Raw genomic sequence first — 14,247 nt, forward strand, 5'->3', positions numbered from 1 at the left:
CACCTAACTGAATGAGCCCTGATAAAGATGTAGCTCTACTTTCCAAAATTAGACATGAAACATAGACATACCAGGACTACTCATTGAACAAGAAATAGTAAAGTAGAATACAATGTTCATGTGTAGTAAAATCAAAGTTACTGTATATCAAAACTATGTCCCTTTACATACCTTTGTGATGAGTATTAAAAAAAAACAAAATGACAACTGGCCAGCATGCAACTAACTAAAACATTCCAGTTTTAGGGATGTCTGAGTTTGGCCAAAGGAAAAAAAGAACTAAAAGAAACAGACAAAACAAACAAACATCCCAGATGCTTACAGTCCCCTTTGTGTTCTTCCTCTCTGTGCCAGGTCTGTTAATGCTTAGTTTGCAGCTGAGATGGGTGTTCCTGATGTTATTCTTCCTGTATGTGGTCCATCATTGCAATTTGGAGCATAAATTTCATATGCCTTCATGGAGATGGTGGTCCTTTCAGAGAATTGCAGGACCCTGGAGTGCTTCCAACTGTAGTTCCTTGCCCAACCCACTGTATTAGAAATCACCTTTTAATGCAATTCTCGAAGACATTCAGCAATGTCCATAAATGTCACAGTTCCATTTACACAGTATTATTCACATTTACACAGCTTTGTTCACATGCTGTAAAGTTTCACTTCAGAACAGAATTATGATGCAAGCAAGGACCTTCATTAATTACAGCAGAAAGAGAAAGCTTTAAACATCTGTTACATATCCCGTTCTGCTTCCCTTTTCACCTGCACAAGTGCTTCTAGTAAATTCTACTATACTATGGATTGCTCACTCTACATTTTTTTCCTTATAATAATGCCATTTTTTCCCTATTTGATTCTAAGGTGTAGTTTTATAGTTTTATTCTAAGGTGTCGTCATTTTACAGTGAATTGTTCTAAACAGAAGGTAAGAACATTTAATTGAGAACAATTCTGTTGATTTCAGCCTAGTTTAAGTTCTTCTGTTTCCCCTCTTCCCCCCGCCCCCCCAGTTGAAACACAATGTTTTAACAATACACTAAATTGCACTGTATTTCTAATTGGGTCAAACAAACAAAAAACTTTAAAAATCCTGATTTTTTTTTTTAAATCAGTTGATATTTTAAGTTTTTAAGAGCATTTCCAGCAATTTTGTTTTTATAGCAAATAGGCCCCCTTATGTTTTAAAACTGCTGAGTGGTGTTGGTGTGAAATATCTCTCTTGTACCTCTTGGTTTATATCTTGTGTGATAATATGGGTCTATATAATCCTAGGTTTAAAACTCCTTCTAAATTCCCCTGAAGGAAATGTACCCGTTTTTCAGTGCTACCCACCCCTGAATGGAGAATGACTCTCATCCACTTAGTCGTCCTGTAATTCTTTGGATCTCTCTCCTTTCATGCCTCTCTGTGGGATTGATCCAACTTCTGCTGAAGCCAGTGGGACTCTGTTTTCTCCAGTGGGAGTTAGATCAGGCCCTTGTCTAACAGGCTGTCATTACCTTTTTCATGTTTACTGCTCTTAGCTGATCCATGGATCAGCTGGAAAGAATGCTGAAATGTGCATGCACTGGTACCATCATCTTGAGACACGTCCGTCTCCTCAGCCACATGCCGGATTTCTGCTCTGGAAGCACCTGCTGCCCCAGCAGCGGAGTTGTATATGCACTCATTCACTGCCAGGTACTTTAGACCCACATTTATGGTTTGTTTAGGAAAAGAGGGAAAAAAGTTTATAAAACTATATAATAGAAACGTTTTTTTGCTTTATAAGTTAGTGAAAAGAGAGGGTGTGGTTTTTTTTTTAATTTTAAAATTCATGTGCAGCAGCAATGTGGTGTCAATATATTAACATGGAACTTCCACAAAAATTCCCTTCTAGTCTGCAACAACATGAGTGTCTTGGAAGGATTGAAATATTTATTCTTTTAATTTCCTCTTTAAACAAAAATGCTCTCCTCTACCAAGGAAGTGAGGCAATAGGTGCAAAACTCCCATGGACTTCAGTGGGACCAGGATTGCACTCATAATCTCTTGGTGATCAAATTTATGTTATGGAAGTGTTCCTGAAAACTATGCTGACTGTATAAAGTAGCATCGCACAAATGTACAGTGTAATCTGAAGTGGCAGTAAGGTGTTTGGGGAGGGAGTTTTCTCTCTTGAGGAAGTATTTTGGAAATTACTGTACCTTCCATTTGAAGCAATTTGTTCCATTCCAAGGCAAATATACAAAATTTTAAAAAGAGGGCCCTAGTGACAAGTTACCTCTGGGAGCAGTGTTTCAAAAAGAGGTTGACTGTCAGGGTCATGGGTAGTCACCCCAACTCTCCTGTTAGTTCAGTGGCAGAATTTAAACAGGATCTCTGGGGTACTCCACCCAGTATAATGCTGCCCTGCAGGGTTGGAACCCCCAACAAAATAGCATTGTGCTAATGCGGGAGAACCAGAACATGAAATTGACTGATCTAGTAGATTTCATTGTCCAAGGTGGTCCAAGAGGTAAACAGAAATTATAAATGGTGTGTCACCAATTATGAAAAAGAAAGAATGTTAATATTCACAGTATGGTGCTAACCTACTGTGAGCATCTTTTATATAGTACTGCCACCCCCAACTGTTCAGGCATCCTGAGTTGGGCACCAAAAAATCATGAGAGTTAAAATAAATAAATGTTGGATTCTTTTTCTTTGCCTTCTGGTTTCTGAACCTTTTAGGGTGCACTCAGGTCAAGTTTCCAAGCACTTTCTCCCTGACTGAGCCAGCTAGAAACACCCTCCCCAGGAAATGAGACTGCATGCGAATCTCAGCTTTCTAGATCCCAGCAGCTGGGGCTGTAAGTGAAACACCAAATAGTGTGAAAATGGTGATAAAATAATGAGAGCAGGCAATACTGACTGTATAACTTTTATGTCTCTAAAGGTGCCCCTTTAACATGCTGGAGATGCAGAAGCTGTGTGAGAACTTCCATATCCATCCTGAAAATCAATCTCTCTCTCTCTCTCTCTCTCTCTCTCTCTCTCTCTGCAGTACAGGTGTTTCCCTTTCCACTGCAGCTACCAATCCTGGCACTACACTGGGGATAGTAGTTGCAGTGGGTAAGTACATACCTGTCTCCTTTGCATTCCAAGCAGGGATGCCGGCACTGACTTGTCCAAAATATTTTTCTTACAGGACCAAATTCATTGACCCCCATGGGGTTTTTTTGTTTGAATAAAGAGGACATGCCTGAAATGAGGTTCATGCATGACAGACTAGAATACTGTCACTGTGCCACAGGCTTGCTGATACCAAGGAGCTGCTCAGACAGCTTTTGTTGAAAGTAACAAGACAGAAACAGACTGACACTTTTTGCAAATTTTGGGCCAGCCTTGTAAGCATGTGCTCAAGACTACCTACTCGTTTTTGCATGTGCTCAATTGCAAATCCAAATGCCTAATGAACATGCAAGATGGTATGTGGACACAAAAGAAAGTGTGACTATGCATCAGGTATTTTGATCTGACAAATGTACACAAGTTTGCATGTGTATGTTTTAACATTAGGGCTTTTACTAAATCCTTGAAATTAAACTATGCTGGAAAGGCTTTAGACAGTTAATTACATGCACAATTGAAGAAACAGTGAAAGTAGCTTTTTATCCCAGTGGCTCTTGTTCCTGGATGTGGATTTCTTAGTGTGGTACTGCCCAGTACTGTGATCACCTTTCAACATTTGTCAGCAGTTACCACACAGTGGCATCTAAGGTACTCCAGTTATTTCCTGTGTAAATTATGGAGAAAGCTCCTATGCATTAAGCATTGGTCAATTAATTTAAAATGACAACTGTGAGGGTGTTATGGGGCAGAGCCACCTGTGACCTGCACCTGTTTTATACAGAGGTGAACAAATCTGTCTTATGCAATGTTACCTATATAACTGAGGCAGCTGTTGAAAACTGATCTGCAAAGAGCAATGAGGATTTACAGGCTACATAAAATACAAACACAAACCTACTTATTCTCCTTCTTGCTGAGGGAACATCGTGTCACTAAGGTTGCTGTACCTGTCTCATTCTTGCTCTACAGACAGTAGCTCCTTTTTTAATTTCTTAGAGTGTAAGGTCTTTGGGGCAAGAACCATGTTAACCTGGGTTTTTGTACAGGGTGAGAGGGGACACCAATCCTTACTGGGACCTCGAGGCATGACCACAATATAAAGGTATAATGACAATCAATCTTGAAGAAATGTATTTGCAAGAATATCCAGCAGAGCACTCTTTTTTGTTTGTTTGTTTGAAAAATATTGAATATATTAATCAAACTGGTTGCTGCACCCAGCTGCAAATCACACTGCTTGCAGATTTCCATTGCTATCAGGCTTGCTGTTAAAACCAAACTACTTCCATGAATCTCTGGAAATGGGCATGAATGTGGCTTACCATCTGAATTTGGGCAATACTAGTGGCTGTACCAGTAATTCGTAGGTACCACCAAAGCCTCTGGCTGTTACTGTTACTCGCGGATACCGTTAGACTATCTAAACAAACTACTCTTCACATAGTTGAAACATTCGTTTGAAAACTGAGGGTCCTATTCAGCAAATAGTCAGAGTCTTATGGCTCTGGCCACAGAGGCTCTAGAAGCTTCCAAAGCTCAGCTATCACTGAGCCTAATCCTGATTCAGGACCCAAAATTATATGTTGTTTGTATAAATATTTCTCTGCACAGCTTGGATGCTTTGGGCACCCTCCCTCACTCGATTCTTGGGAATTACAGACATATGCCTCTTTGTAGCTCAGGTAGATGTAAAGTGACTCACGTTAATGACCACTGAAGGACTCAACTGAGCATGTGCTGAGAGAATAGTGATGTCAATTAGATTCTGACAGCCCTCTCTTTTCTATGAACAAGACTTCTGCAGCTCATTGCCCTCAAAGAGGGAAACACAGGTTTGACGTAAGGGCATGCATAACCTCTGCTAATAGACATTGTCATGCTTGTTTACAATGCTCCATGAGGGTTCTGTCAAGCCACTCGTGTCATTGTTTGACTACAGTTAAGAGCAAGGTGCTCTGTTTTCCAAGCCCAGCTCAATCAGAGCAAAGCACAGTTTTGGCTCTTGCATTGTCATGAAAAGGAATAAAGTGCCACTGGTCATGTCTTCAGCTTCTCAGTGAGCCCAGAGCTTTGTGTGCTGAACTTCACCACCTTGTTTGGACTATTTCCAGGTGCAATCTTCCACTCCATTCATTCAAGCAGTTTGTGGGCACTCAGAGGTCCCAGACATGCGGACTGAACTGCAGTGGGACCCATTACTAAACATGATCAGTCATGGAGATGCAGTCCCAGTAGGATACTGCTATCATTGTACAAGGGCTTCCGGGTACTTGCCAACTGTCTACTGAAGCCATCTATGGTTGATACCTATAACTTAGCAAAACTGCCATATCACTGTAAGCATCCCCAATTACATTCTAATCAATATGACATACATAGAGAGGCTGCCCACTAATCATATCTTTGGATAACTAATGGGCATTGTGGCTGCTGGCTAGAAATATCAATATGGCAGGCCTTCCCATCCTTCTGCGCTGAGGGTTAGCATACGAGTTGTTAAACAGGCTACCATATTTCTATCCATAAGCCTCTGGAAATGGGTGTGAACATGCATTGCCATCTGAATTTAAACAATACATGTAACAATAAAAGTAATTCCTAGGTTACAGTAGAGACCACTATTACTGTTGTATGTGGATAACAGTACCTTTGCCTAGATTAGAGCTAAATGGTGGTAACTTTCAGAAATCAAGATATAGCTATGTCTATGATTTTTTTTTTTTTTTTTTTTTGTCTCCTGAATCAGGATTAGTATTCCCTGGGGAGGGAAAGGAATGAGGGGGAGGGGTTAGAAGGATGTCTGTACCCCTCTGGACTCTCTGCAGAATGGCCCCTGAGGAAATGGCTAAGAAAGAGATCAACAGGAATGCCAAATTTCTGCTGAATAGGTTAAAAGGGTGAGGAAGCCTCTTCGGCAGCCATCCATGTGCAGAAGGCCCGCATAACATTTCTGCTGAATAGGGCCCTAAATGAAGACAAAAGAAACATAGGAAGCCAGTCGTAACTTGAAGAGCTTTTTTGATTGAGCCGTTTATTTTTACATTTGCTAATCTCCAAGGACATTTTATTATTTTTGGTGCAATTAGACATCCCTTTGGACATGCCAACGGAATGGAAATAGTCATATTTTTATCTGATATATAAATGTAAAACAGCCTATTTAGTTAATTATTCCTTAACAGCTCTAAACAGATGGATACGGTTTAGCCAATATACAGTGAAAGTTACTCAACATTTTATGTTATAAAAATCACCCTATATATAATGCCTGAGTTTTAAGTTTATATATATTTTAAAGTTTGAAGTAGTTTACATCCCACTAAAACTGAGAGGAGCTGATATGTCAGGCTCACTTTAAAAACTGGAGTTTCAGTTTAGTCTTTTCTGGGTTTAGTATACAAATGTGGATCCTGCTATTTTGTTCGCAAAGATTTTATCCATCTTCTAGTTTCCCATTTAAAGAGCTTTTACAATTAAAGTAAATACGCAGGAAATGGAAATCTTACCTCTGCAAGGGGATGCCAATGAGCAATCGGTTTCCGAGGATACGAAAGCATTTCATTCCAGTGGTCCCGGCCTAGGCTCTCTGCATCGTTGCCTATTTGACACACTCCAATGACCTCATTGTGACCTACACTGTGAAAATGTGCCATAATATTTTTTTCTTAAAATTTTACATTTGGGAACAAATGCCATTTAAATTCTCTATGACAAATAATAATCTAGGATGCTGGGAAAACTTGATGAGCTACACAGCACAGATTTGAGTTTCATCCCTATCTTTTTCATTAACCTAGATAATATACTAATAATTTACTCTTTTATATCATATTAGTTCACACCGTGTGTGTTGGTTTTCTATGGAGTAAATTGACAGTTGGACTTTTATTTGTCTACACTCCAATTTTAACCAACAGAAAAATTCATTAACATTTGCAAAAGAGAAAAATAACTATACATCATACGTGTTCTGACTCCAGCCCACCTAAAGCATCCGACATGTAAAGACTACTATGTGAAATGGGATATCTGAACAAGCAGGATACCTCTTCCAAAGCAATTATTTGCAAATAGAATATATGGTGGGCCACATTTTCAGAAGAAATCTGAGGAATTAATGTGATGGTGCACAAATGGCCGTTCAGAGTGCAGACTGTTCATTGGGATAGGCAATCATTACAATTTGAGTAAATATGTATGCAAATTAGGCATACAAAGTTCTGGATGCAATTCTGTATCTCAAAAACTAAGAAGTAAATGCTGTGTGATGGTACAGAGAATTGTAGCCTGCTGCTGAGACCTGCACCACAAAACATTTTATGACAACTTGTGCCAGCTTTTTACAATCTCTTGCCTCATAAAATCTTGCATAGTAGATTTGTATTCAGTAACAGCTACAGGTATCTCACCGGTCATAATCCATAACTGCTATTGACAAGTTAATTTGGTCAATGTTTTCCGGAGGGACATCAAAGACTATGGCTTCATTGTAAACAGGATTGAGGGTATTCCTCTTGGTGGACGTTTTCCTTTTCTTTAGCCGCCGTCCTTCGCACATTAAAGAAACCTTCACGTAGGGATCTGGGTGAATCATGATAAGCAGTTTTGTTGATTTTAAAAATAGACACAGATGGAAAGCAAATGGAGTAAGCTTAATTTATGCCTATATCTATATACATAATTTATTCACTGTTACCTACATTAGAATCTGAGCTCCTTCAATAATGAAACGCGCTGGCAGTTAAAAGGTCTTCCTAGTTGAATGACTGTAATGAACCATTAGATGTTCATTTAGGAAGTTGGTTTTTTGTATTGTGTCTTCTCAAAGAATGTAAAAATTTCCATTAAGACACAATATGGATTCCCATGTTAGTAACAGTCTGCAGGGCCGGCCCACAACATTTTGGTACCTGAGGCGAGGAGCTCAAATGACACCCCCCATGCTCCCTTGCTTGGGCCAAAACTTTGAAACTCTGGGTTTTTGTGGTGCCCCCCCCGGCAGTCTGGCACCTGAGGTGACTGCCTCAGTTCGCCTCATGGTAAGGCCAGCCCCGACAGTCTGTGTAACTGATTACAGCTATAGCACAAGTAGAACCCGGACACAATCAGATAATGGGGTCAGCACTAGTGTTTGCTGATATGGAATTAGTTATGCTAACACTTTAGAAGTATAATAGTTTGAGTGGTGTACAATTATTGTTCTCTTTAGAGGTACGGTTAAAGCTGTGGGTGTAGTAGGAGACTGTCCCACTTGGGGCACCTGTTTCATTGTAGCTCCTTTCTGACAGTACTATTACCACCACCACCACCCCGCCCCTTTGCCAGTGGATTGAAACATGGCATCTCTGACCCCTTTGTAGCAAAATCCCAAACTGGTTTCATTTTGTTTTCAATACCAACCCTGAAAATGGTTGCTACAATGGACCAGTGAGCTTCATAATCTTGGCCCAAGCATCATTTGTATCAGATTAATGGCTGTTGAGCCTCTCCATTGTCGGTGTTGGTTTGCACTGTACCCAACATATACCCCAACAAATAGCAGGCAGTGCAAAATTAAATTCTGTGGTTACTATCATAGGATGGCCACCTCCAAGTATTCAAAAGCCAGGCCCCCAAAATTCTTGAGGTCTTTACGATAATAAACTTTGGGTTCTTTTAATTTGCCTTGTAGTTTTTGAGCCTTTAGAGTTCACATTTTTTTAAGCTTTTCTTTGCAACTAGCTAAAATCCTAAAATTTAGGATGGCTAAAATTATTTTTTAATGAAAGAATCTCCTATAATCAAATAACTGCAGAAACCGGGGCTTTAAGAAAAACACCAAATATCAGAAGAGTTGGACACACTGTACCATTTCTTTAATTCAAGGGGGAGAAGATGAAATTGTAATGTTGGGCATGAGAGAAATTCCTACCTGATGCTCCTGTTATGTCCATTGCCTTTAAATTCCTAGCCTTTATTATGGTAATAGTTAATCTGCCAGCCGTTGGAAGGTAGCAGAGTGAGAACATCAAGTCACCAAGATCCACATTGTCCTGTAAAAAAAAACAAGTTTGTGAAACAATAATAAAACTCTCTCTCTCTCCCTCTCTGTGCCTAGAAAGGCACAGAGTAACAAATGATAAAGTATGTGTATTTAGGAGCGCTGGTTATTCCAGAGAAAACTTAATTCTCCCTTGCAGAGCACATGGCAGGAAAAGTATGCACTGTATGCAGAGGTTTGCCCAAGCTGCTGAGTTTGTAGGCAGAGTTCTGAGTCCCATGAGCTGTAAACATCATTATAATTTTGTAGCAGTCAGTAGTGAGACAGGAGCCGTGTCCTAGTAGTAAGAACAGGGGTAGGTACCTGAAGATCTTTGTTCTACTACTGACTAGACAAGTCTCTGGAGCTCTTTGTGCCTCAGCCTCCCTATTTGCAGGGAATTTACCATAACGGGGTTCATGGGAGAAACAGCAAATTGACAAGGTAGGATGAGGTTTCATACAACTGCCCAGGACTTGTCAGGCCAAACATTGCAGTAGGGAAGGTCAGTGGAGGGAGCACCATCAGGGTAAAGTAACCTGGAGCAGGAGGGAGTGCAACTCTCACTTTCCGCCAAAAGCGGAATGAGAACTTTTCTCTCCCTGGTTTGCAGGAGCAGCTCTCCCCCTGCAGCCCTCCCTCCACCTTAGCTGGTGCAGTGATTGCATCCCTTTTCTGTTTCAAGTCACTGGGTACCATCCGGGGTTCAGAAAGGCAGCTGAGGAGGAAGTCCACCAGATCCCAGATGTAGATATTGGGGAACAAACACAATTTTTTTCATCTGATCACAAAGGAAAAATGTTGGTAGATTTTTATTTTTTTTATCTAGCCAAACGCTTCATCCACTTTGGACGAATCTGCCAGCATTAGAAGCCGTCCAGTAGGGATGATGCATTAGAGCAAGTTGTAAGGCACATCTGTTTGCTCAGCTTTTGCCTTAAGGAGTGGGAAGAGATGGCTGAGCGATAGTTCTTTCCTGCAGTTGTGTTTTTTTTTTTGAGGGGGGCATTCATTAATTGACAACATATTAATTTAGATGACCATTATTTGTGATAATAAGATGTTGGAGTTGTGATAGGTGAATTTTGTAATCTGTGTGTGTGGGGGGGGGGGGGGGGGGGAAATAGATTTTTGGGAGAAAAGCAGGGATTTACTTTTTAATTCGTTGTAGTAGTTTGGATTTAAGGCAGCTTTCCCACAAGACAGAGTGGGGAAAATGCTCACTGTTTTTCTGAAAAAAATACAATTGAGCATGAGTTAATAAATATTTATTGACACCAGCAGATAAATATTTGTTTTGTAGCTGGAGCAGTATCTGTGAAGTATCTCAGAAAGGACTCAACATTTTATTTATTACTTCCATTCTACCAAGTTTTTGAGTGAGTCTGGAGATGCTTTTTGTCCATTTTACAGTTTTGATATTAATGTAAGCAGATGAGAAACCTTGTTTATGGATGAAAAAAACTCTATTTATATTTTTGATAGATAACTGTGACTATCTGGCGGGGTGATTTTCTTTGGTTAATAATGTCTCCTAATTAAGCAGCCCTAGAAATCTTTCTCTTCATAGGTTACACACTTCTTCCTTTTGGATTTTCAAAGAAAACTTTTCTATTTATAAAAAGAAAAGGAGGACTTGTGGCACCTCAGAGACTAACAAATTTATTTGAGCATAAGCTTTCGTGAGCTGTTATTTTATTTAACAGCTCACGAAAGCTTATGCTCAAATAAATTTGTTAGTCTCTGAGGTGCCACAAGTCCTTCTTTTCTTTTTGCGGATACAGACTAACACGGCTGCTACTGTGAAACCTTTCTATTTATAGATACACTGTTAACAGAAAAAGGTATGTGTTTAATCAGCTGAGGTAGTGCAGATTCAGTGTCTCGTAATATTCCAAACACGTTGTTTTTCCCCTTATTGTGATATAATTGTTACAGTAACACCTAAGCTTCAAGCAAGATCAGGGTCTCATTGTGCAAGGCAGTACGTAGGTATATGGTAAGAGACCATCCCTGACTGACAAACAGGACAAAGAATGGGAATGGAACAAGATGTGAAAGGACCTGCCCAAGGTCATACGTGGCAGTTCAGGTCTCCTGAATTCCAGTCCAATGTCCTATCCACTACTTATACTGTCCCTTTCTTTTTTTTTTTTCCTTCTTGCTATGACCTGGTCTTCCCCCTTAGCTTCTTAGCCCTTTAACTGGTTATAGCTGACCTTTCAAATTAAAAAGGTCATAGAGCAGTTTTTAAACTAAGGGCTGGGGGGAAAGCCAACAGGTGCAGAGGAGCACGTGGTTTGGACAGCGCCATCTCTTAGGGGAGGATCTATTAATGGAGATTCTCTGTGTCCTAATAAGGAGGAGAGGGTGGAAGATGGTAAAATACAGGTAGGATCTGATGATAAACAGTCAAAGGAAAAAAAGTCCCATTCAATTACATCATGTAATGGCAGACAGCTAAAAAGTGACAAGTTTTTCAAGGGCTTATATACATCAATACTAGAAGTCTAAATAATAAGATAGGTGAATTAGAGTGCCTCATATTAAATGAGGATGTTGATATAATAGGCATCACAGAAACCTGTTAGAGTGAGGATAATTAATGGGTCACAGTAATATCAGGGTACAAAATATATCAGAAGGACAGAACAGGTCGTGCTGGTGGGGAAGTGGCACTATACATGAAAGAAAGCATAGAATCAAATGAAGTAAAAATCTTAAATGAACCAAACTGTACCATAGAATCTCTATGGATAGTAATTCCGTGCTCTAATAATAAGACTATAGCAGCAGGGATATATTACTGACCACCTAACCAGGATGGTGATCGTGACTGTGAAATGCTCCGGGAGATTAGAGAGGCTATTAAAATAAAAAACTCAATAATAATGGAGGATTTCAACTACCTCCATATTGAATGGGAACATGTCACCCCAGAATGGGATGCAGAGATAAAGTTTCTTGACACCTTAAATGACAGCTTCTTGGAGCAGCTAGTCCTGGAACCTGCAACAGGAGAGGCAATTCTTGATTTAGTCCTAAGTGGAGCACAGGATGTGGTCCAAGAGGTGACGATAGCTGGACTGCTTGGTAATAGTGACTATAAAATAATTAAATTTAACATCCCTGTGGCGGGGAAGACACCACAGCAGCCCAACACTATAGCATTTAATTTCAGAAAGGGGGACTACACAAAAATGAGGAGGTTAGTTAAACAGAAATTAAAAGGTACAGTGCCAAAAGCGAAATCCCTGCCAGCTGGATGGAAACTTTTTAAAGACACCAGAATAGAAGCTGAGCTTAAATGTATACCCCAAATTAAAAAACATAGTAAGAGAACCAAAAATGTACCACCGTGGCTAAACAACAAAGTAAAAGAAGCAGTGAGAGGCAGAAAGTCATCTTTTAAAAAGTGGAAGTTAAATCCTAGTGAGGAAAATAGAAAGGAGAATAAACTCTGGCAAATGAAATATAAAAATATAATTAGGAAGGCCAAAAAAGAATTTGAAGAACAGCTAGCCAAAGACTCAAAAAGTATTGGATTTTTTTTTTAAGTACACCAGAAGCAGGAAACCTGCTAAACAATCAGTGGGGCCACTGGACAATCAAGATGCTAAAGGAGCACTCAAGGACGATAACACCATTGCGGAGAAACTAAATAAATTCTTTGCATCGATCTTCATGGCTGAGGATGTGAAAGAGATTCCCAAACCTGAGCCATTCTTTTTAGGTGACAAATCTGAGGAACTGCCCCAGATTGAGGTGTCATTAGAGGAGGTTTTGGAACAAATTGATAAACTAAACAGTAATAAGTCACCAGGACCAGATGGTATTCACCCAAGAGTTCTGAAGGAACTCAAATGTGAAATTGCAGAACTACTAACTGTAATCTGTAACCTATCATTTAAATCAGCTTCGGTACCAAATGACTGGAGGATAGTTATTGTGATGCCAAGTTTTAAAAAGGGCTCCAGAGCTGATCCCAGCAATTACAGGCCTGACTTTAGTACCAAGCAAGCTGATAGAAACTATAGTAAAGAACAAAATTGTCAGACACAGAGATGAACATAATTTGTTGGGAAATAGTCAACATAGTTTTTGTAAAGGGAAATCATGCCTCACCAATCTACTAAAATTCTTTGAGGGGGTTAACAAGCATGTGGACATGGAGGATCCAGTGGACATAGTGTACTTAGATTTTCAGAAAGCCTTTGACGGCTCCCTCACCAAAGACTCTTAAGCAAAGTAAGCAGTCCTGGGACAGGCGGGAAGGTCCTCTCATGGATTGGTAACTGGTTAAAAGATAGGAAACAAAGGGTAGGAATAAATGGTCAGTGTTCAGAATGGAGAGAGGTAAATAGTGGTGTCCCCAAGGGGTCTGTACTGGGCCCAGTTCTATTCAATATATTAATAAATGATCTGGAAAAAGGGGTAAACAGTGAGGTGGCAAAATTTGCAGATGATACGAAATTGCTCAAGATAATTAAGTCCCAGGCAGACTGCGAAGAGCTACAAAAGGATCTCTCAGAACAGGGGGACTGGGCAACAAAATGGCAGATGAAATTCAATGTTGATAAATGCAAAGTAATGCAAATTGGAAAACGTAATCCCAACTATCCGTATAAAATGATGGGGTCGAAATTGGCTGTTACCACTCAAGAAAGAGATCTTGGAGTCCTTGTGGATAGTTCTCTTAAAACATGTGCAGCAGCAGTCAAAAAAGCTAACAGAATGTTGGGCATCATTAGGAAAGGGAAAGATAAGATGACAGAAAATATCATGTTGCCTCTACGTAAATCCATGGTACGCCCACCTCTTGAATACTGCGTGCAGCTGTGGTCGCCTCATCTCAAAAAAGATATACAGGAACTCCTCACTTAAAGTCGTCCTGGTTAACGTTGTTTCCTTGTTATGTTGCTGATCAATTAGGGAACGTGCTTGTTTAAAGGTGCACGATGCGCCCTTATAATGTAATGTCGTTTGGCAGCTGCCTGCTTTGTCCACTGCTTGCAGGGTTCTCTGGAAGAGCAGCCCTCCACCCCCACCCCCCCGTAGGGATTAGAAGCAGGGGGGGCCAGCAGCCCACCTTCCCCTATCAGCTTCCCTAAATTCCCTGTAAGGTATGTGGCTCGGTAG

At 40.1% G+C, this 14,247-nt stretch overlaps 1 protein-coding gene across 3 annotated transcripts in view; it reads right to left on the bottom strand.

The window, feature by feature from the left end:
• Positions 1-452: 452 nt before the first annotated feature.
• The window catches only part of SYT9 (synaptotagmin 9), a 104,136-nt gene continuing 90,341 nt past the window's right edge, over positions 453-14,247 (bottom strand). Inside the window, exons 4-7 of one of the 3 annotated variants that reach the window (XR_005225439.2) lie at positions 9,001-9,121; positions 7,499-7,670; positions 6,596-6,720; positions 453-530 (exon numbers count right to left, since the gene is read on the bottom strand). Coding sequence is in view for 2 of the 3 variants with exons in the window: in XM_037899870.2 (XP_037755798.1) it covers positions 5,947-6,054; positions 6,596-6,725; positions 7,499-7,670; positions 9,001-9,121 (531 nt within the window). In the remaining variant the exon portion in view is untranslated. Of the gene's footprint in view, positions 531-656; positions 6,055-6,595; positions 6,726-7,498; positions 7,671-9,000; positions 9,122-14,247 lie in introns of those variants that run through there. The other 2 variants (XM_007058688.4, XM_037899870.2) reach the window with 2 other exon arrangements.

Source organism: Chelonia mydas, chromosome 6 (assembly GCF_015237465.2).
Source record: "Chelonia mydas isolate rCheMyd1 chromosome 6, rCheMyd1.pri.v2, whole genome shotgun sequence".
NCBI lineage: Eukaryota > Metazoa > Chordata > Testudines > Cheloniidae > Chelonia > Chelonia mydas.